This window comes from Schistocerca americana, chromosome 1 (assembly GCF_021461395.2).
Source record: "Schistocerca americana isolate TAMUIC-IGC-003095 chromosome 1, iqSchAmer2.1, whole genome shotgun sequence".
Classification (NCBI taxonomy): domain Eukaryota; kingdom Metazoa; phylum Arthropoda; class Insecta; order Orthoptera; family Acrididae; genus Schistocerca; species Schistocerca americana.
Genome location: NC_060119.1, coordinates 869,183,149 through 869,207,288, shown reverse-complemented (window position 1 = coordinate 869,207,288; position 24,140 = coordinate 869,183,149). Strand labels below are relative to the sequence as shown.

Below are 24,140 nucleotides of genomic sequence, written 5' to 3'. Positions count from 1 at the left end.
GCACTTATTGAGATCATGTCTGTCTAGAGAGACTTTTTAAAAACAAAATGACACAAATATCATTGATTAGCATTATATTTTGAAGTTATAATAAAATACTTTCACTGAAGAAAAGATACCTTGTCTGGAAGAAAACATCTTCATCTATAAAGCCAAAATTGTCATGGACTTTTGTAACTGTTCCTGTGAAGACTCGCTGCTTAGGTGATGGGTTGGGATTTGCAGGTGGCACTGGTGGAACAGCTGTCACTGGTGCACTTTGGAAAGCAGTAGGATTCAAAGAACGTGGTGTTGGGTAGCTGACAGTAGCAACTTGTGGGAACATCTGCAACACAATACATCAAATTATTGACATTATCCTTGGCATCACATGCACTTTGTTCAATAATAAAACATGATTTACCGCAGGAAAGAAATACACAAGCTTCAGTGAACTCATTCATAGCCAAAGCATAAATCAGGGTTCAACTTGGAGGCAGTCGGTTTGATTCCTGGTGGCATGCAAAATTTCTAACAATGGTACTTTATCAACAAGGGCTGGAAAAGTTCTGGTTATCAGATCTTGTGCGAAAGCTCTGGGTTAAATTCCAAATCTTTCCAGTATCTCATGGGAGGAAGGATGGGATTTACACTGCATATAAAGACCCACTTATCAAAGGGGGCTGTTAAGCTCAGTAGTCCACTTTGTGTTGCTTGAGAGACATACGATATGTGATGGCACCAGAATTCATTCACTCCCTTCATTCTGATGATTAACAACAACAGTATAAATATGACACTATGCTCATTGCAAACCCCTGAACATATATTAATACATCTCTGACATAAAAGCTGCCAAAATGGCATCTAATTAACAAAAAGTAATGACCAGTGCAAAAAATAATTGAATTGTCATTTTGCTTTGATACAAATCTTTGTAACGTTTATGTGAGGCAAGCAAAATTTTTTTCATTGCAAATTTATCAAATTTTACTACAGTGTAGTTCACAATTTGGGTTTAATATGAACCTTGTACAGCATAGTGAAGTGCGACATATTGGTGACAGTGAGAGAATTGTAGGTCTTCCTATTCTTGTGTGGTTACTTGCTGATATTGTATTGTATTGTACTGTACTGTATGTTAACCGGGCACCTAGAAACGACAGAGAGGCTCCGTCCCCGCCGCAGCCGCTGTGATCCACAACCCCACGATGACTACCGCAGTTGACTTCACTCCTCCGCCGCCCTATTTGCTGATAACTTTCATGTGACTGCATAACTGATGTTGTATGACCATGGAATCCGTGTAGATTTCAGAATGCCCATTATAATTCAAAGTATCTCAACTAAATTCCTTGTATGTGTTTTGTGTCGAAGAAATGTAGCATAGTACTTGGTAAGTTGCTACCCCACCAAAGTTAGAATGGTAGTGGCTAATGTGCATACATGAGCTTCTCTACACTTGCCTGCTCAGCAGATCCTCTACGTGATGCTTCAGGTCTTGAGTATAAGACTGGTGTTTCCCACATGTCTATAGATCAAAGAGGAGGAGGAGGAGGAGGAGGAGGAGGAGGAGGAGGAATGAAGATTGGGATTTAACATTCCATCCACAACAATGGCATTGCACATGGTGCATAAGCTCAGATCAAGGAAGGATGGAGTAGGAAATCAGCCACATCCTTTCAAAGGAACCATCCCGACATTAAGTGATTTAGGGAAATCACTAGAAACCTAAATCTATATTGCCAAATGGGTATATGAACTATTTCCGCCTGAATATGAGTCTAGGGTCTTATCATTGCATCACCTCACTCAGTATGTCAAAGAGGGAACCAACACAATGGCTATGTATTGAGGAGAGTAGCTGTGAATGATAATCTGTAGAAAGAAAATAAAAGTTACATTCACATCTGTTTCCCTAAATTAATTAATCCACAAAAGAATATGACGACAACAGAATAGGTGAAAATGATCATGAAGATTTCTCACAAAATAGAATTGTGCTCCCTACCAGTAACTGCATTCCCTCCACTTCAAATAGGAATGTGATTCGAAGATAACGCAATGTTACATATTGGTGATGCAATGACTTGTACACTGTCCAGCTTAAAGCTGCTGGAAACCAGCAAGGGCACTTCAAGATAGGCAATCAGAGAGACAAAGTAGACAGCAGGCAAAAGTGGTAGACACACTGAGCAGCTGTCCCAGGGGGGAAATTTCACATTACGGAATTAACTGTAACTCCATCCACCACCTAGACACTGTTCTAAGGTGTCATAGTAGAAGGTGATCACAAATATGCGCATCTTAGCAAACGCAGCAAGCTTGATACTAGCCCCTGAGAACTGCAACATCAGTGGGTTTACTCTGTCAGAGTGCTACGCAAGGAGTTTCCACTCTCAAAAGCCCTCTGGATGGAGCCACGTGAGGTAAAACACTGTTATTACTAGCCATAAGAGGAAGGGCAGTCAGTTGAACACTGTTGCTACCAAGCATGGAGTCTGTTAATGTAAAAGTCCAGAAATATCCCTACCTACCAAATAGGAGAAGTAGAGGACTCTGAAAGTGGTTGGCCAGAGGTACCCCGAAGGAGCAGAGCTTCTCATTGGACTGGCTGAAGCTTATAAAGTGCCAGTGAACTGAGGGGCCCGACTATAGCAAGAGAGAACTAGTGGGTCACCACAATCCTTTAAAAACCCATGTTTTTTGTATTCAGACAGAGTTCTCAATGAGATCATCGAGATGCCAACTTTGTGTCATTCGTTGCCAGCCTCAGTAAGCTCCGACAAGTTTGTTTCTCTCGCTCTGAGTGCTGCTCTCAAAGTCTGGACTTAAAATGCTGCTAGTGTTCACTGCTTGTGTTAGCACTCACCCCAACAGCTCAGACAATGACTTCTGTTGTGCATCCAGTTGCACACTCTGCTTTTTCTATCATTTACAATTGGCCTTCTGTGTAATAGTTAGTTTGATTTCTAATAAACAGTGTTAATCAGACTCCCTGAGCATCCTTGAGTCTCCTGCTGTGAGCATCCTATTGAGACTTACAATCAGCACCAGTAAACTAGCTACCTTAACTTGAAGTTTGTGTTTCTGCATTTGCTCGTAGCTGCTCAGAAATTGCAGACTGACTTGTAACCCCCTGTTTTCCTTCTATCCTGTGTTAGGGCATGACAGAACAGCAGACCATGACATATATAATGTCTCACTTGCATTTGCACTTTCATCGTGAGCAGAGTGTCCTGGTAAAGTTCACAATATGACGACACAAATATATGGACCTTGTATTGGATGGCAGAATCTTCTGATACCTGAAGAAAATCCACATCCATCACAGCATCAGCAATGCTGAATGCACTACAGAGTGCCATTTAAACATTTGGAGGACAGTTTCTAAACACAGGAAATTTTACTCTAGATCACCAAAGGTTGAAGCTTTTCAACCCAATAAGAGGACCAAGTATCTGCCCTTAAATGTGTGAGAAAGTCAACAATATGTGCAAGCTGTCTCAGGAATTGCAGTTTCCCAGCAAACTATTCAGCATAGGCTATTCTGCAATGTACTTCTCCAAGGGAGTGAACAGAATTTGTGTATTTTACTAGGTAGACTAGTGTTTACTAACTTACTCTAAGTTTATTGCATAAATTTTACTGCATACAGTAGTGTGAGGCGATTTTCTCATGTAGCTTTCTGCTGCCAGAAGCATCAAGTCACATGACTGCTTAAATCTCATGTTAGTACACAGCATACAGTTTAGATCAGTGCTTTAGAGTTTGCACATTTATGTCCTGCGGAGGCTTTTGTGAAAGAGTAGTTTGTAGTAAAAATAACAGCTGATGCATTTATTTTCAGTGCAGAAATTTATTTCTGTTTTACGAGCTTGTGGATCTTGCGATCTTAGGCTACACTGAGAACTCTGCAGAACAGATTTTAGTGTTTGTTTATTCTCCTCTTTTATAATTTGGATACATTCCAACCTCACTAGTGCCAGAATCGGGTAATTTTTTCTTTTGCAGAGGTGTGCTTGTGCCTTCTCAGTTGTTCTTGAGTGTTTTGTTCATATTTAAAATCTTATACATTATTTTACACAGTGCTATGTGGATAGAGGCAGTGCTTGTTGTGAGTGTACACAAGGACAATTGGCTGCTGTCTGTGAACAGCTGGAAACTGGATTGGCCATGGTTGGAGGGCTTCTGGCTGTTGCTCAAAGCTACAGCAACATCGTGGCATTGGTGATGGAATATTTTGAATTTATGGTGATCTTGGAATCCCCTGGTGACCTGGTTGTCACTGCGTCTTCTGATAACAGAATACCTGACTGGTCCATCTTCACTCGAGAGTGAGTGGCAGACAGTGGTGGGTTCGCGTGTCACTGAGTGGAATGTGAAAGAGAGAATGCACAAGTGCAGCTTGTTCCTTATGTCTTAGCAACAGATATGAGGTGCCAGCCAGTGCTGCTAATACTTCAGAGCAAGTCTTGGATACCTCTCCTGTCGGGTCAATGGCCAATTTTCCTACCCAGTCTGAACAAGTGTGGAGGACAGGTATGCTAGTCATTGGGAGATCCAACATTAGGTAGGTAATTGTGCCCCTAAGGCAGGGCTTCCCAACCTGTGGTCCGCGGACCCCTTAGGGGTCCGCCAGCTCTTTCTAGGGGGTCTGCAGCCACCTTTCACCAAATCGTGTAAAATAATGAGTAAAATTACTGAATAGAAATGTGAAATCAAATTCATCACCTTTTTTTTTTTTTTTTTTTTCGTGTGGTCCATAAGCAGCCTTTGCGGTTCCTAAGTGAGAACGTATACACAGTTTAGTGCCGGAGAATGCGGCTTCTCTGATTGACTGTTTCGCAACAATACGGGGGTCGTTTGTGCGCCGGCTCACGGCGCTAGATGCGCTGAAACCTTTTACGCATGCGCGGAGCGAGCTTTGTCGACCAATCACAGCGCTCGCTGGCATTTATGCGGTCCCAGGCATCATTAAATGTTAAACTTGCTTTGTCAGTGCACTACCTATTTCATAAGTCAATTTTTGACCAGTTTATTACTTCTATCATGGATCGGTGGCTGAAGGTAGGATCACTGAAGAAGGGTGCAGTTTCTCCATCGCCTTCACAACAAGGGAAGTTTCCAGTTAAAATAAATGAGGAGGGAGGACGACCAAAGGAAGACTTTACATACATTTGAACATTTTTCCTCGGATTTCACGACACCCCCCCCCCCCCCCCCCACACACACACACACACACACGACTATTACGAAATATGCATGTTCCTTACACAGCAGTAGCCAAATAGTGGAAGTGAACAGATCATAAGCAGCAGCTTGTCAACAGCGAGCAGTTTGGACATGACATTGATTGCTCTTGGAGGAAGACAGCTCCATCGTGTGAAATTTCAATTACCAAGTAATTTTAATCAGGCTATAGTGTTTTGAAGAAAGTAAGTAAATCCACTAGTAAGTGTCTGGATACAATGGGAATTCAAATTGGATCGTTAATTTCAAGTTGTTTTCATCCATCTCTAAACCAAAGACTAATGATACTTCGAGGGGGGGGGGGGGGGGGAATTGGGAACATGATACTTGCATTAAGAAGCTTTCAGTTCCCATGGGTTTCGCTCTGAAATTTAAAGTTACTATGCTCTTGACTGAATAGGGATCCGCCATGGATTTTCGACTGAAGAAGGGGTCCGCCAGCTGAAAATGTTGGCAAGCCCTGCCCTAAGGAATGAATGCCAGCATATACTCAGTACATTTGCTGGCAGATCTTGTCCAAGATGTGGAGGAGGCTCTACTGGTGATTATCAAATCTGTTGTGTGCAACTGGCTGCAAGTAGTGACACATAAGCAGAATGACACCTGTTGCTTGGTTTCTGAGGCCACCCTCTGTTCATTTCAGTGGACGGCTGATTTGGTGAAGGCAACTAGCATTGCACGTGGCATGCAGGATAAGTTCACTATTTGTAGCATAGTACTAAGGGTCAATTGCTGTCCTATACTTTGGAGCAGAGTGGATGGTCTAAACCAGAGACTCGGGCAATTCTGCACAGGTATTGGATATGAATTTCTTGACTCTGTTATTAGCTAGAGAAATGTAGGGCTCCCCTTAACAGGTCGTGCATATGGTACACACAGGAAGCAGCTACTAGAGTAGTGGAGTACCTGTTGCGTACACATGGTTTCTTTCCTTTTTTTTTATTTTTAGGTTGGAGGAGTCCTCCCACTATGATCAGAAACAACTTGCCTGCCAAAATCAAAGAAACATTAGTCACAATGTTCTCAAAGAAAGCTTATCCTCGCAGATTTGATATAGAAAATGGCTGTATGATATTAGTAACCTGCAGGAGAATACACGGGAATGTCCCAGAATCAATACTTTTTATTGAATGTTACAATACTCAGATAGTATTACGAACAGAAAGCTACTTGAAAGCATAAATGAAGAGCACCAAAATCCAAAGTTCAGATTGGAATATTTATCGTAAGAATAGATTAGTCATCAATGGTGGCAGCGTATTTATTACAGTAAAGAATATGATAATATCTAGCAAGGTTATCATGGATTCTGAACGTGAATTAATCTGGGTGAAGATAAGCATCACAGGTAAGTCAAAAATGGTAACTGGATGCTTTTATAGCATAGAGGTCAGGAGTTGTAGTGGTAGAGCCCTTCACAAAAACTTGCAGAATATCATTAATAACTTTCCTGAACATGTCATTATATTAGGAGGCGAATTGCCATATATAGACTGTGTAAGTTGTGCTACCAAAACTGGTGCCAAAGTTAAGGATTTCTGTGACATTATTCTGAATGAAGGAGATGACTCACCGAAAGGCAGAAGTGCTGCGTCATTGACAGGTACACAAACGACTGACCACAATTTAGGGAGACGTGCGTGTGCATGTGAATGAGTGTATGTGTGTATGTTTCTCCCACTAGCTTGAAAAAGAAGTTTCATTGTTAATAATACCCAAGTATGTAACTTTTGTTTCTGTACCTATCGACAAAGCAGCACTTCTGCCTTTCAGCGAGTCATCTCCTTTATTCCTAAATAATTTGTTATGTCTCATATGAAAATTATTTCAAGCAGACAGGAAACCAACTCATAAAGGTAACATCTTAGACCACCCACCAACCAACAAACAGACCTGACTTACCAAATCAGTTAACACAGAGGAAGGTATCCAGTAATCATAAGGCTGTGATGCACAACTATAGGTATTAGAAGGAATGTTGAGAAAGGTACGAGAATAATTTTGCTTAGCAAGAGTGATAGTATACAAATTGCAGAGTATCTGAGTAGTCAACATCAAACACTCAGTGTTGAGGATGAAGATGTGGGGTACAAATGAAAAAAATTCAAAAGCATTGTTCAATATGCCATAGACAAGTACTGGTATGTTCTGAGCAAGGTCTGAAGGGATGGGAAAGACCCACCATGATTTAACAGCCATGTTAGAAAACAGCTGCATCAACAAAGACAGCTTCATCACCGATTCAAGAGAAGTCAAAAGCCAGCTGACAACAAAGGCTGAATGAAGCAAAAAAAAATGAGTATATGGAGGCAAAGGAGACAAACATTCAGTGACTTTGAAAATAAAATTTTGTCAGCTGGTCTAACCAAAAATCCTAAGAGGTTTTGGTCTACATAAAATCAGTAAGTGGTTTAAAATCATCAATTCACTTAGTCAGTGACTATACTGACACCAAAAGGGACGATAATACAGAGAAGGCCAAAATACTGAATTCGGTCTTCCAAAAGTGTTTCACAGGAGATCTTAAAACCATCCTTTCAGATTAAGATGAGATATCTATAAGTTTCTACAAATATTATACGAAAGAACTCACTCCCTTCTAGTAACACTTTTTCGTAGTTTGATGGAGCAATGACGGATATGTTGTGTCTGGAAAAAAGTGTAGGTAATTCCCATTCTGAAGATGAACTGCAGGACAGATACACATAATTATAGGCCTAAATTGTTAATGTCATTCATTTGTTGTAGGATTATGGAACAACTTTTATGCTAAAGAATTATGAGGTTTTTGGAGAACAAAAATCTTCTCTATAAAAATGAACATGGATTCTGCAAGCTGAGATCTTGCAAAACCCAACTATCTCTGTTCCTTCATGGGATCCACTGCATGGTAGACAATAGTGCTTAGGTTGATGCTGGGTTCCCTGATTTCACTGCAATTGGTTAAAAAATAAGAGGTTACTTAGTGTCTGACCAGATTTGTGACTGGATTCAAGACTTACTTGCAGATAGAACTCAGAATATTACTCTTAATGGAACAAAATCAACAGATGTAAAGGTAACTTCCAAAGTACCCTTAAGAAATGCCATTGTAGTGTTTACTGTTTATAATGTATATAAATGACTTAGTACAAGCACTGGAAGCGATTTTTTGCAGATGATGGGGTTGTCTATAAGAAAGTAGCACTGCCAGATGACATTGTTGTTTTGCAGAATCACCTACAGAGTACTGATGAATGGTACTGGCTCTGGCACCTGACCCAGAATGTAAATAAATGTAACGTATCACACATACATAGGAAAAGAAATCCACTACTGTGACAACATGTGATGACAAATCATTGGAAACAACATCTGCCGTAAAATTTCTAGCAGTAACTATCCAGAGCAACTGTAAGTGGAGAAAATGCACAGCACAAAAAGCATGTGTAAGGAAATGTAACTCATCCACACAAAAAAAACCGGCTCACAAGGTGCTCGTTTGGCTGATTCTGATCATATTCAGGTACAAATCAGAGAAGACATAGAGAAGAGCCAATGAAGGGCAGCATGTTTCATCGCAGGATTGTTTAGTTGGCACAAAAGCATTACAGAGATGCTCAACAAACTCCAGTGGCAGACACTACAAATGAGGCATTGTGCATCATGGAAAGGTTTACTATAGAAACTTCGAGAGAGTACGTTCCACAAAGAGTTGGACAACATATTACTTCCTCCCACAAACATTTCGTGAAATGACAATGACGAGAAAATTTGAAAAATCAGAGCTAATACATACGCTTACTGACAATCATTCATGCCATGCACCATTTGTGACTGGAAAAAGGTTGGTCGGTTTAAAAGAGGCGATGGCGGGTGAGCAGGGTGGGGGGGAAGGGACCAAACTAAGAGGTCATTGGTCCCTTGTTCCGAAGCAAACAATGTCACAAGGGTGAGAGTGAGAATAAGACTTACAACACAAAACAGAATGAAAGGAAAACCCACAACAATGACTGAAGGGCAACAAACACTTAAATGGACAAAAGGGGACAAGAAAACAACAAAGATGCAAGAAACAGGTAGAAGAGGTCAAAACAAAAAAGCAGGTTACCATGGCTGGCTGACAATGAGGATGAAAAGGAAAAGCCAGCCACTCTGTAACACATTGAAACCTCCACCCTGAAAGCATTAGGGTGGAGAGCACACAGGGACAAAGGACATGTGCTAAAACTTAGAGCAAATGATAAGACTCACTCCCACGAATAAAACATAAAACTATAGCTGCTGTTGTGGCATTGTTGCCTAACACCGAAGGTAGGATGCTGGGAAACTTAAAAATCTGCCGCAGAGCAACCCAGCAAGAGATGGACGACCGTCATTTGTGAGCCACAGCGACACTGAGGTGGGTCCTCACAACGGATGAGGTAACCATGTGTCAGGCGCATATGGCCAATGCAGAGCTGACAGAGAACCACAGAGTTCCTGCGAGAGGCGCGCACAGAGGTCTTCCACACATTCGTAGTTTCCTTAATGGCACGGAGCTTGTTGTGCGTATTGAGGTTTTTCCATTCCATCTCCCAAAGCCGCAAAACCTAGCGGCGTAATACTGAACGCAGCTCAGTTGCAGAGAAGCCGATATAAATAAGCGGTTTCCACGTAGCCCGACTGGCCAGCCTGTCGGCAAGTTCCGTTACCTGGGATTATGACATGACCTGGGGTCCAGACAAACACCACTGAATGACTGGACCGTTCCAGGGCATAGATGGACTCCTGGATGGTCGCTAACAAAGGATGACGAGGGTAGCACTGGTCGATAGCTTGTAGGCTGCTCAAGGAGTCAGTACACAGGGGAAATGACTCACCTGGGCACGAGTGGATGTGCTCAAGAGCACGAGATATGGCCACCAGCTCTGCAGTGAAAACACTGCAGCCATCTGGCAAGGAGTGCTGTTCTGTATGTCCTCCATGGAAGTGAGGAAGCCAAGTCAATCGGGCGTCGAAAACCAGTCCTAAGAATCAATATGTCTCCACTACAGTGAGTGGATCGTCACTGAGGTAAAGTTCTGGTTCCGGATGAACAGTACGACACCGACAGAAGTGCATAACACTCGACTTTACAGCCGAAAACTGGCAACCACACCCACGACTGTGCCTTGTGGATGGCTACCTGTAGGCGCTGCTCAGCAACAACAGTACTGGTGGAGTAGTACGAAATGCATACATAGAAGGTGAGACCGGCAGCCCTACAGCTGCTGCTACACCATTAATGGCCACTAAGAGTAGAGAAACACTCAATACGGAGCCCTGTGGGACCCCATTCTCCTGTATATGGGGGGGAACTATTGGAGGCATCAACTTGGACACTGGAGCAACAGGAAATTTTGGATAAAAATCGGGAGCAGGCCTCGGAGGCCCCACTCGCATAATGTGACAAGGATATGGTGTATCCAGGTCATGTCATTCGCTTTTCATAAATGAAAGAAGACGGCAACCAGGTGTTGGCGTCTGGAAAAGGCTGTTCGGATGGCAGACTCGAGGGACACAAGATTATCAGTGGTAGAGCGACCCTGGCACAAGCCGTCCAGACATGGAGCCAGTAGGCGATGTGACTCCAGGACCCAACCCACCTCCCGACACATCATACGTTCCAGCAGCTTACAAAGAACGTTGATAAGGCTGATGGGCTGACAGCTATCCACATCAAGCGGGTGGAATGATGGTGCTCTCCCGCCATTGCGATTGAAAGATGCCACCGCACCAGATCCAGTTGAAGATAATGAGGAGATGTTGCTTGTAATCAGATGAGAGATGTTTAATCATCTGACTGTGGATCTTATCTGGCCCAGGAGCTGTGTCGGGGCAATGTGGAAGGGCATTGAGGAGCTCCCACTCTGTAAATGGGCCATTACAGGGTTCACTGTGGTGTGTAGCGAATGAGAGGACTTTCCCTTCCATCCGCTGTTTAAGGGTGTGAATGCCTAGGGGGTAGTTCTCTGATGCAGAGGCTCGAGCATAGTGCTCAGCAATCGCGTTTGCGTCAGTAGATAACACGCCATTGACGTTAATGCCAGGGTCATCTGTTGGGGTCTGGTACCCAAAAAGACGTCTGATCTTCTTCCAGACTTGGGAAGGTGACATATGACACCCAAAGGTCGAGACGTATGTCTCCCAACACTCCTGCTTCCATCTTTTGATAAGCTGGCTAACGCGGGCACAGAGCCACTTAAAGGCTGTGAGGTCCTGCAGGGAAGGGTGCTGCTGATGCTGCTGCAAGGCTCGCCGATGCTCCTTAATTGCCTCAGCGACTTCCGGCGACCACCATGGGACCGCCTTTCGCCGGGGGCACCCAACAGAGCGAGGGATCACGTTTTCTGCCGCAGTATTGATTGTTGTAGTCACCTGCTCAACCATCACATCGATGTTATCATGTGGGAGAGAGTCAACAGTGACTGTAGAGATGAAAGTTCCCCAGTCTGCCTTGTTTAAAGCCCATCTGGGCAGGCGTCTATGAGCCTGACACCAGGGCAATGACAGGAAGATGGGGAAGTGGTCACTACCACACAGGTCATCATATGATCTCCAGTGGATAGATGGGAGAAGTCCTGGGCTGCAAATGGATAAATCAATGGCTGAATAACTACCACGAGCCACATTGAAATGGGTGGTGACCCCAGTATTTAAGAGGCAGAAGTCGAACTGAGACAGTAAATTTTCGGCATCTCTACCTCAGCCAGCAAGTACAGTGCCACCTCACAAGGGGTTATGGGCATTAAAATCTCCCGAATGTAGGAAGTGTTTAGGGAGTTGATCAATCAGTGCAGCTAATACATTCAGGGGTACTGCACCATCGGGAGCAAGATCTACATTGCAGACATTATTTCCTGCGTCATCCTTATTCTGACAGCCACAGCTTCCAGAGGGGTTTAAAGGGGGCACAATTTTACTACAGACTGAGTTTAGGACATAAACACAAACTCCACTTGACATTCGATTATAGTCACTACAGTTCCTGTAATATCCCTTATAGCTGCAGAGGGTGGGGGTCTGCATTGCCGGGAACCAGGTTCCAGGTTTCCAGGAAGGCAATGCAGAAAGCAGGCATAAAGCTTAACAGCTGCCAAGCTGCCATAGCTCAGCCAGGTGGTGGAAAACACTGCCGCAATTCCACTAGAGGATGACGTCATCATGAGACTGGGAAGGCATGGAACATTCAATGAGGCAGTTTACGCCTCAGGGTCACCTGCTGTCAGCCACTTATTGCCTGAGCAGTCTATATCCATTATGTCTGGGGGTCTGGTGAGTGAACTCAGAATCTCCATCTTATCCCGAGATGCAGAGCTTGTAGGTAGTGGTGGTGTGGGTGCCACCGAAATTTCCTTGGTCTTAGGGTCTTCTTTTTGAACTTTTCTCACTGCTCCTTGGGTTTCTCTGGCTGGGAGGGCTTCACTAATTCAGTCTCCAGGATTGAGGATGAGCGTGAAGCCCTACGACCAGCTGCTTTGGCCACTTCAGCCACCGGTGAGCATCATCTTTCCCTTCCTGGCGAGAGGAGCTGAAGAAGACTTACACTTCTAGGACTGAGAAGTCTGGTGTCCCCAATGGTTGGGGGGGGGGGGGGGGACAGTGCTACTGGGGTAGATGGTGTGGGGGGGGGGCGGGGAGTGCCCCCCCACCATCAAGGGGTCGGGTGTGTAGCCTTCTGGCTCTGATAGCTGACTGCAATTTGTGGAACTGATGGGGCTACAACTGTTCTCGCAGCATATGAGGAGGTCATAGCCACAGGATGTAGGTGCTCATATTTTCTCTTAGCCTCAGTGTAGCTCAGTCGGTCCAGGGTCTTGTATTCCATGATTTTCCTCTCTTTCTGTAAAATCCCGCAGTCTGGTGAGCAAGGTGAATGATGCTCTCCGCAGCTGACACAGATGAGAGGCGGGGCACATGGAGTATTGGGATGTGATGGACGTGCACAATCTCAACATGTGACGCTGGAGGTACAGCGGGAAGACATATGGTTGAAGTTCCAGCATTTAAAGCACCGCATCCGGGGAGGGATATATGGCTTGACATCACAGCGGTAGATCATCACCTTGACCTTTTCAGGTAAGGTGTCACCCTCGAAGGCCAAGATGAAGGCATCGATGTCAATTTAATTATCCCTCGGACCCCAATGGACACGCCACACGAAATGAACACCTTGCCGCTCTAAATTGGCACGCAGCTCATCGTCAGACTGCAAAAGAAGGTCCCTGTGGAATATAATACCCTGGGCCATATTTAAGCTCTTATGTGGCGTCATAGTAACAGAAACATCCCCCAACTTGTAACAAGTGAGTAAAGCCCGTGACTGGGCAGAGGATGCTGTTTTTATCAAGACCGACCAAGATCGCATTTTGGACAAGGACAAGCCCTCAAACTCCCTAAACTTGTCCTCTAAATGCTCTACAAAAAACTGTCTTAACCGATACAAAGGAGTGCCCATCAGTTCTCGTACACACGAGGTACTGGGGTGAATAAGGTTTGCTGCCATCCTTAGCCTGGCATTCCTCCCATGGTGTGGCTAGGGAGGGGAATGATTTAGGGTCATACTTTTTTGCATTGTACTGAGACTTTGAACACTTACGGACTGCTGGTGTTTGATCACCAGCAAGTGATGACGTGGTATGCTTCATCGCGTGTCATCCGCCCCGATGCCACCCACTCCAACCAGGGGCCCTGCCCACGGGCGCCACCCAGCATCAGCAAGGGCCATCTGGCAGGATGGCCACTGCCAGGAGTCCCGATGCCCCAGGGAGATGAGCATCTACTCCAAGGCATATGTGGGAAGTTAATGGTGCAGGCATCAGCAGAGTGATCCCTGTGTTGTCAGGGGGCTACAACAGGGTACATGGCGGCCCCACCACAATGGACTGGCTATCATGCTGGATATGAGGTGCTAAGAAGTCTACATCTACATCTACATACATACTCCAAAATCCACCATAAGGTGCATGGCGGAGGGTACCTCGTACCACAACTAGCATCTTCTCTCCCTGTTCCACTCCCAAACAGAACGAGGAAAAAATGACTGCCTATATGCCTCTGTACAAGCACTAATCTCTCTATATCTAATCTTTGTGGTCTTTCTACGAAATGTAAGTTGGCGGCAGTAAAACTGTACTGCAGTCAGCCTCAAATGTTGGTTCTCTAAATTTCCTCAGTACCGATTCACGAAAAGAACGCCTCCTTTTCTCTAGAGACTCCCACCCGAGTTCCTAAAGCACTTCTATAACACTCGCGTGATGATCAAACCTACCAGTAAAAAATCTAGCAGACCGCCTCTGAATTGATTCTATGTCCTCCCTCAATCCGACCTGATAGGGATCCCAAACACTCAAGCACCACTCAGGAATAGGTCGTCTTAGTGTTTTATAAGCGGTCTCCTTTACAGATGAACCACATCTTCCCAAAATTCTACCAATGAACCGAAGACGACTATCCGCCTTCCCCACAACTGCCATTACATGCTTGTCCCACTTCATATCGCTCTGCAGTGTTACGCCCAAATATTTAATCGACGTGACTGTGTCGAGCGCTACACTACTAATGGAGTATTCAAACATTACGGGATTCTTTTTCCTATTCATCTGCATTAATTTACATTTATCTATATTTAGAGTTAGCTGCCATTCTTTACACCAATCACAACTCCTGTCCAAGTCATCTTGTATCCTCCTATAGTCACTCAACGACGATACCACCCGGTCCACCACAGCATCATCAGCAAACAGCTGCACATTGCTATCCACCCTATCCAAAAGATCATTTATGTAGATAGAAAACAACAGCGGACCTACCACACTTCCCAGGGGCACTCCAGATGATACCCTCACCTCCGATGAACACTCACCATCGAGGACAATGCACTGGGTTCTATTACTTAAGAAGTCTTCGAGCCACTCACATATTTGGGAACCAATCCCATATGCTTGTACCTTAGTTAGGAGTCTGCAGTGGGGCACCAAGTCACATGCTTTCCGGACGTCAAGGAATATGGCATCCGTCTGATACCCTTCATCCATGGTTCGCAGGATATCATGTGAAAAAAGGGCGAGTTGCGTTTCGCACGAGCAATGCTTTCTAAAGCTGTGCTGATGCATGGACAGCAACTTCTCTGTCTCAAGGAAATTCATTATATTCGAACTGAGAATATGTTCAAGAATCCTGCAACAAACCGATGTTAAGGATATTGGTCTGTAATTTTGACGATCCATCCTTCTACCCTTCTTATATACAGGCGTCACCTGAGCTTTATTCCAGTCGCTCGGGACTTTACGTTGGGCAACAGATTCATGATAAATGCAAGCTAAGTAAGGAGCCAATGCAGTAGAGTACTCTCTGTAAAACCGAATTGGAATCCCATCAGGACCTGGCGATTTATTTATTTTCAACCCATTCAGCTGCTTCACAACCCCAGGGATGTCTATCGCTATATCCTCCATACGGGAATCTGTACGACACTCAAACAGCGATATGGTCATCGTTCGCACAGAAAGCAACACTGCATAGTGCATGGTGGAACATACACTCAGGAAGACGTCCTCGCCCATGAGATGGAGAATGAGTGGGACTGTAATGTGATGACGAGAAAGTGGGCTACGGATCTTAATGCATGATGTACACGATGCACCATGTAAGCTGCCCTTCCCCAGCTGCCTGGCTTTTCAGGAAAATTTAAAAACATGGAGGTCAAACCCGACAGGGGTCCATCACCTAAAGGCTGAAACGTGTGAGATTCATTTTAGTCACTTCTTACGACAGGCAGCAATACCTTGGGCCTATCCTAAGCCCTGGACCCGCAGGGGGTTTGGAAAAAGGAAAGAGGGGGGGGGGGGATCTGTTAGCAGTACCCGAAGTACCCTCTGACACACATCACCACATGGCTTACGTGAACATTTCACTCATGGCGTACTTCTTGTGAATGTATCAACACTGTGATTTTGCCATGAATGAAGAAATTAATGAGCTCTTCAGATGTATCCTGGTTCACTTTACAGAATCCTTGTTGCTCATTCACTGGGTGGAAAAGTAGTAGCCAGCACAGTTACAGGAACATCATGCAAAGAGCCCAATTTGTTGGTGATGCAGTCCCGATGTGAAGATGCTTAAAATTGAAAGACTATGAAACTTCACATTCTTGTTAGTGTTTGTAGCAATACTGATAATGCCCACAAGTATGAGGTACTGTAACAACATATGCTCTTTTCCGAGGTGAACCACCTCATTGTGAGTTTGCCGTATCACTCCCAATGATAGCTAACGTTATTCTTCACCTCTATTAATAGTTTGATGTTATGAAAGAGATTTTCCCAATTTTGCTGTTTGTCCTTGAGCAGTATAGTTTGGGTTGCACAACCTTTTTATGTGCCTTTTCTGGACACAATCAAATGCCCTGTGAATGCAATTTTGCAACTTCTGTAACTTTGACATCCTATTCAGGAAACAGGCACTTATTTCTCAACTATATCTTTTGCATACTTCAGAATCTTCATGAAATTATTAAGCCATCATGTACGTTAATTCCCAGTTAATTATATCACTCTTTTCTTTCCTCTATGCTCTATGTACAATGCTTCAGCCTGACGCTGTTTTTTTGTGCATTCTTCTTGAATTTGTTTTCCCCCCATCTGCATCACATTTGTATACAAATTTACCCCATGCCCAAGTGAAAAGTAAAGGTCTTCTTCTGTCTTGACGTATGACAGCAAGTTCGACAGAGAAGGTGATAAAAGTGACATATAAGAATGTAAGTCTGGCTAAACCGGCAATTAAGTCTGCCCCCTCCCCCCTCCTCCCATGCTGCCCTGTTCTCCAACACTCCAACAATATAAAGAGGGCAGAGCAAACAGAAATAGGTCTTTAAATTTTGTGTACTTTGGGTCTGCGAATGGTTCCAGGTTTTGAGAAGTAATGACGTGTGGAGAGAATCTTTATCTAAGGGATGCCATGTTTATCTAATGTAAACTACTGTAAAATACCTGTTATGATGAGAAAAAAGTAAGTCTACATTGCAACAGGAGTACATAACACAACACACTTCTTTGTGAGTGCAATTGATAGTGCAACTGACATTGCCTTTTACAGTCACAGTTCAATGAACGAAAACTGATATGGGCCTGGATAAAAGCATAGTGGAAACAGTTGAAAGAAGGTCTTGAGTGAATTGGAAATATGATACGTATGTCCCTACACCAGCACTACAAAGCAGAACACTGACGATCCTCAAGAATGCACTGAAAGCAATCAGTGAGTAGTTATGCCTACACTCTCACTGGAAGTACAAATCAACTATGGTAGTATTGAAGTGATTGAAAGGTACCAGAACTCTAGAAAGAGGGCACTCAATGGGGTTCAAAATTATCCAATACTTGATGAATAGGGACACTTTGCTGAAAATCATCACATTTTACAAGACACACGTCAGTTTACAACCCCAGTCAAAGATGAATAATAAAGAGAGCCAGAAGAGCTCTGAGGGAAAATCAGTGGAATAAGTGATGCTATTGTTGGTAGTCAAGGCCTTGATCACTATGTTTTGACAATTAAGTTCTTTGAGGAATATTCAGCTGCAAGTACACCTTGCTACTGTAAGCTTCTTTATGAAGGTGATACCAGTACTTGCCCCTCCATGTCACTCATCTGGAGGGATACTATAATATGTCATATTGTAGCAACAGCCCAAAAACCTTTGGATGGTTGGCATTGGGTTGACTTAACACATCCACTTCCACAGCCGAAACATTTTTGGTCCAAAAGCCATGGAAAAGTGCAACAGTCTTGACACAAATAATTTTCCCTGTATATTCCGTGCAAAATACTTTAGAAATTATCTGGCTAATACAACAACAGAACAAAAAAGTTGAGTGACTGTTTTGAAAAATAAACTAAATGGAGATTTCATTTCAATGAAAAACATAAAAATACTGTCAATATTAGCCCATTTATATTTCAGCCACCTTCCTATTCTTGAAAAGCAATGCACTGAAATGTAATATGCTTAGTAACTACAGGAAACAAACATCCAGATGTAAATACATGGAATTTTTTTTTTTAAGTCATACCTGTGTGTTTCCAAGAGCTGTCTGCATGGCTACACCAGCTGTGGCCATTCCAGTAGGCATTGTTGTCATTGCCATACCAGGCTAAAACATAAATATTTAAAATGTAAATGATATACACTAATCGTTTTGTGTACTTCAATGTCTGTGACAGAAACAACACATAAATGTGCAAAATCTGATAAGGTACATTATTATTTATACATCTATCATTAAATATACATACACAATTAAATACAAATTTATTATTAATTACCTAGAAGCATGTATTCAGAGCTATTTAAAACAGAATGATCAAGAAAATAGTTGAAGTAAAGTTCAATGCTACATTAAGTGATCTGAAAAATACTCAGGAATGTAATCCACCTATGAAGAAAGTTTCTTACAAAAATCCTTGTTTGATTGTCTGTCTTGGATGCTTACCAGTTAGAATTAATAGAGGATATAGAGAAAATCTTAACACAAGACACACACTTCATGGTAGTTTTTTTAAAATGCATATATGCCTGATAAAATTATAGAGGTGCCTATTCAACTCCAGACTGAACAAGATGTGTGTCATGCAAAGGTTTACGTCATGGGTATCCACAGAAAGTTATCAAAGAGTGGATACAATTCCAAAATTTCACTTTGTCACACAACTTATTCTGTGAATTTAAAAACTTGTCATGCTGCAAGAACTAAATTTGTATTTTTGAGAAGTTATTTAATGTATATATTGATGATATCCTTATGAAGACGGAAACAAGAAGTACATCCTGGCTTACAGCTACCTCACAAAGGAACCCTAGCACTTGCCTTTTTGTTGGTGATGAGCTTATTGTATTTGACAATGGAAAGAGAATACAATGATTCATATATAAGTTACAGATGCTGGGCAGAGAATACAATATGGAAATCTCAATTACTAAAACAAGGGCAGTGACATTTGAAGAAGTTAAGCCAATCAGATCAAAAGTTGTTATTGATAACAGAATAATTGAATAAGTTAACACTTTAATTAGGAAACTAAGTAAGTTACTGCATAACAGAGATACAGACAACAAGTATTATCCATTTCAGTACACATCTGGTGCTATTAATAGTACCTTAAATAATGTAGTTAGAAAGGAAACAAAAATAAAATTTTATAAAAATATGGCTGTGACTTCTCTGCTGTATGGGAGTGAAAACTAGGTTCTTACAAAAAGAGTGTGTGTGTGTGTGTGTGTGTGTGTGTGTGTGTGTGTGTGTGTGTGTGTGTGTGTTGCTTACAGGCAATCAAAGGCACCCTTAAACACATTAAGAGAAATGAATGTGGATAAAATTACTACAATGTGATCACACATGTTAAGTCAATGGGAAAGAATAAAAGATGCTGTACAGGAGACTAAAATACAAGTAAAACGACAAGGGAGCTAAATGGAAGGCAAAGAAAAATGTCATTGGCTGGCCACTTATGTAAAACACGGGTGAGGCAGTTACCCTGTTTACACATTAAAACCACTTCCTAAAATCTTGGAAAAAAACATTGGACAACTCGCAAAATGTTAAACTCTAACCACATTTATTTGCACATTACCTATAATAGATTGCAGATCCATCGGCAAATTAGCCGTGGCCCACTAGTTGGGAAACAAAACACAGTCCAATATAATGTGGCGCACTGTGAACTGTGTGCCACAAGCTCCACAAATTGGAGGGGCCCTTCGTCGGAGCAAGAAGGCGTCTTAGGGCTGCGCTCCATGTGAAGAAGAGTGACGAGAACCTCATTCCAGCTACTTGGTTGGAAGGAAGTACATCACTGCTGCATTGTGTGCTTTATTAGATGGACATTATTGTCTGTCACTTAAAAGCACTCATCCTCTCACCAACGCAAGACTCTTGAGCTCAACAGCGAGATTATAGCATGCAGAGAGATGGCACAATGAAATACCTGAGGATCATGACATGCCTTCTTGGCTGCTAGATCTGCCCTTTCGTTCCCCAAAATTCCCATGTGCCCTGGCACCCAGCAGAAGGGTACCTCCTGCCCCAGTCATCGTAGTTGGAGGAAAGCAACCTGGACAGTCTGGACTACTTTGTCTGCTGGGTACAAACATTGCAGAGAGTGAAGGGCACTCAGAGAATCTGAACAGACAAGAAATTCAGTACTTGAAGAATGTCTCATCTGCTCCTGTGCCCGCAAGATTGCACATAATTCTGCTTCAAAGTCAGTAACATCTTGAGGCAGTTGGACCTTGAGGACACAATCTGGGAAAACAACAAACAAACCAACAAAGTCCCCCTGTTTTGAACCATGTGTAAAAACAGCTACATAGATGTGGCGCCCAGATAAAATGTCAGAAAATATTGTATTTAAAATGAAAGCAGGAGTGCAGTCTCTCCAGTGACGCACCAAATCTAAAATTATTCTGGGCCTCTCCAGTGGCCAGCGTGGCAGATGGTTAAAATCCTGGACTTGGGGTCACACTTGCTCCACACTGAGTGACTCCAGCAAACGTTGCACATGGATCCCAAATGGCATCATGACTCGTGGACAATTGGAGAAAAGGCACTCCAAAGGTGAACGAGCAACAGTTTAGTGTGCAAGTTAAGTCCAAGTTGCGAGGAACTTACATGCCTGATGTACCAGAGGTGCTGCCACTGGATGGTAAGTACCAGTTCCCCAGCCTCAGCACAGAGGCTGGGTATGGGACTGGTCCTAATAAGCACAGGTGGCCAGCCAAATCCCCTCATGGTGGACAGCATCAATGACCTTCAAATAAGAAGGCCTCACCGATCCACACACTGCACACCCATAGTGCAGCTATGAATGCACGAAATCCCTACGAAACTTGATGAGATGTGCCCTGTCTGCTCCCCACGACCTGCGTCTAAGGCACTTGATAATGTTTGATGCCTTGAGAGATCTGGCTTTCATGTGAGGCAACCACAACAATTTGGAGTCAAAAATGAGACCCAGAAAAACCTCGCTGAGTCACTAAAATGGAGGATGGTGTCTGGTGTCCCTCAGCTACAAGTCAGGTAAATTAAACTCTCTCTCTCTCTCTCTCTCTCTCTCTCTCTCTCTCTCTCTCTCATCTATAGAAAACTGGAAACCCATTTTTGGAGGCCACTTCTCTAGTCGCCACCAAAATCGTACACAAATAAGGAGACTATACAGAACACCTTACCACAGACGTGACACTTCCCCCCAAAATATGACAGCGTGTCAATATGTCGAGTTAAAAAAAAAAAAAAAGTCGCTGAGACCAGCAATGGTTAACCGATCGCTCCAAGGACTTTCCTACACAGTTCATTAAGGCTCTGTAACTACTGGGAGATGTGCAGTCGTTTCCTGGCTTTAGGAGAGATATCAGAATCGTCTCCCTCCACGAGTCGGGGAAGTTGCCTGTCTAGCATGTAATATTAAATATTTGAGGAAGATTCCTGTTGACACTGATGGTAAATGTCTAAGCATGCAGTACTAGATTTGGTCATGACTGGGTGCAGTGCCACAAGTCTCAGACAGTGCTGATTCCAGCTCCCGCACAGATAAAGGAGAGTTGTGGGCCTCAGAACTGTTGGATCTTAAGTTATACTTGCCCCTCTCTACAGTTGCACAGGAGCAACAAAATGCTGAATCCTGGCTTACATCAGATGTAGTTTTTGCAAAATGATCAGCCAGTGTCTGAGCGACATCTCTGAGCATTGTTTGGAGACAACCCTCATTTCAGCACTGCTGCTAATGCTAAATGACTGTGTTTACTGGAAATTCTCCGGATGGTTTCCCGTACTTTTGCAGAACATGAGGAATGGTTGATGGAGTCTAGAACTGCTTGCCATGACATTTTCTCGGTCTCCTTAATGATGCATTGAGCCTTAGCTCTCGTCACTCGAAAGGCTGTGAGGTTGTTTGCTGCTGGGTGGCACTTAAACTGTCGAAGAGCCACACACCTGTCCTGGATTGGTGGATGGCACTCATCTGTCCACAAAGGTACAGGCCACCTCCTAAGATGACCTGAAGGCTGTGATATTGATAAGCCAGTGACATGAAGAATCACACGCATGACGTGATCCACCCATTCCTGGACATTGCTATGATGTCCAAACACAGCCAACTGGCTGAACAGCACCGTTAGCACTGCTGATTGTCCCATTTTGGTGGCTTTTGTTCCTACAATCCTCCATCCAGTAGGTCACCCATAGTGGGAAGTGATCACTGGAATGAAGGTCATCAGTTGCTTCCCACTTCGTGGAGTGTGCAAGAGCTGGAGAGCAGAATGAGAGGTCAAAGGCTGAGGATGACACATTAGCAGCTGAGAAATTCATGCTGAGGATGCACAGCTCCTGAGACATGAGATTCTCCAAGACTCGATCCCTGGGGCAAGTATAGTTTGAGCCCCATAACACATTACGGGCATTGAAATCACCCAGTAAGAGAAACAGGCAGGGGAGTTGTTCAATGAGGCCTGCAAGAGCCTCAGAATCTATTGCATCCTGTGGAGGTAAGTGCAAGGAGCAGACAGTGATCGTCTGACTCGCATGAACTGCAATGGCTACTGCTTGGTCAGTAACTAAGGGTAGAGGAGAGGAGAGGAGATGTGTATGGTACTGATAAACACAGTAATACCTCCTTTGGCTTGAGTCACGGTCAGGTCAACCTTATGGTGGAGGATACAGCCCCGTAGCACTGGGGGGTCAATAGTTTTAAATGCATTTCTTGTAAATGCAAGCACAGGGGGTGGGCCTTTACCAGGAGCTTTTGTTCCTCCACATGAGACCTGAACCCAGTCATGTACCACTGTAGGATGAGAGCCACCTATAATGGGGGTTGTGTTTTCACCCCGTTTTTCCGCCAGGGTGGGGAGCCCACAACAGTTGGAGTTTTAGCCTTGTGGCAAGATGGTTGCCTTGGGCAGACTTCACAGTCCCTTGGCTCTGATGCAGAAGCAGCAGAGCTGTCAAGTCGAATGACATAGATATGGTCTGACACTCTACCGCCAGTTTTTGCCTGTGGTGGAAACTTCCCATTTGTTTTATTGGCTTGGGAGGGCTTTGTGAGAAATACCGTAGAAGTGGGAGAGATGGTGCTGAATTTTTTACAAGAGGTACTATGAACTCTGCAACGGTGGTAACTGTGGCTTTCTTTGAAGTTCTCAGTGGGGCTATGGACTCTGAAACAATTGCAGCTTGACAAGTACAAGACCTTTTAAGGGCATAAGCTGCATATCCTTATAGATCTTCTTGGCCTTTCCACAAGGGATGCGTTTCGATGTCTTAATCTCCTGTATCTTCTGTTCTTCAAGGAAGACGCTGCAATCCCTACTCCAAACAGGGTGATCTCTAGAGTAATTTACACACTTTGGAGGGGATGAGCATCCAACACCATCATGGACAGCCTTCCCACATTTGCCACAGGTGACATCACTCTTGAAACCCAAGGTGGTGTGCCCAAAGTGCTGGCATTTAAAACAGCGTATTGGGTTGGGGGCATAGGGCTGTACACAGGAAACCTGCCTTGATATGCTCTGGGAGTTTTGTGCTATTGAAGGTAAGGATGAAGGAGTCAGATTTTACCAGATCCCCATCCACTCTTTTCAGTATATTCTACACACTGACGATCCCTTCTTGAGCCAACTCATCTTTCAATTCCTCCTTAGGAATGTCTACCAGATCTCTACATCACCAACACCTTTGCTGTAGTTCAAGGTGGTGTGGAGCTCCGTTTCAATGACATATTCTCCAAGGCACTTAGCTTCCTGGAGGTCTGTTGCTTGTTGGGAACTAGCAGTTTCAACCAACAGTGTGCCATTAAGCAAACACTTGATGGATTTCTGTGTACCTGTGATTCCCTCCAAACCGTTTCGAATA

General features: G+C 43.6%; 1 protein-coding gene across 2 annotated transcripts in view; it reads right to left on the bottom strand.

Annotated features, from left to right (window-relative positions):
* Positions 1 to 24,140, bottom strand: part of LOC124613921 (cell division cycle and apoptosis regulator protein 1-like) — a 262,218-nt gene that overhangs the window by 178,441 nt on the left and 59,637 nt on the right. For both annotated transcript variants that reach the window (XM_047142677.1, XM_047142683.1), the window contains exons 4-5: positions 18,309 to 18,389; positions 120 to 325 (exon numbers count right to left, since the gene is read on the bottom strand). In XM_047142677.1, the coding sequence (XP_046998633.1) occupies positions 120 to 325; positions 18,309 to 18,389 (287 nt within the window). The remainder of the gene's footprint in view (positions 1 to 119; positions 326 to 18,308; positions 18,390 to 24,140) is intronic.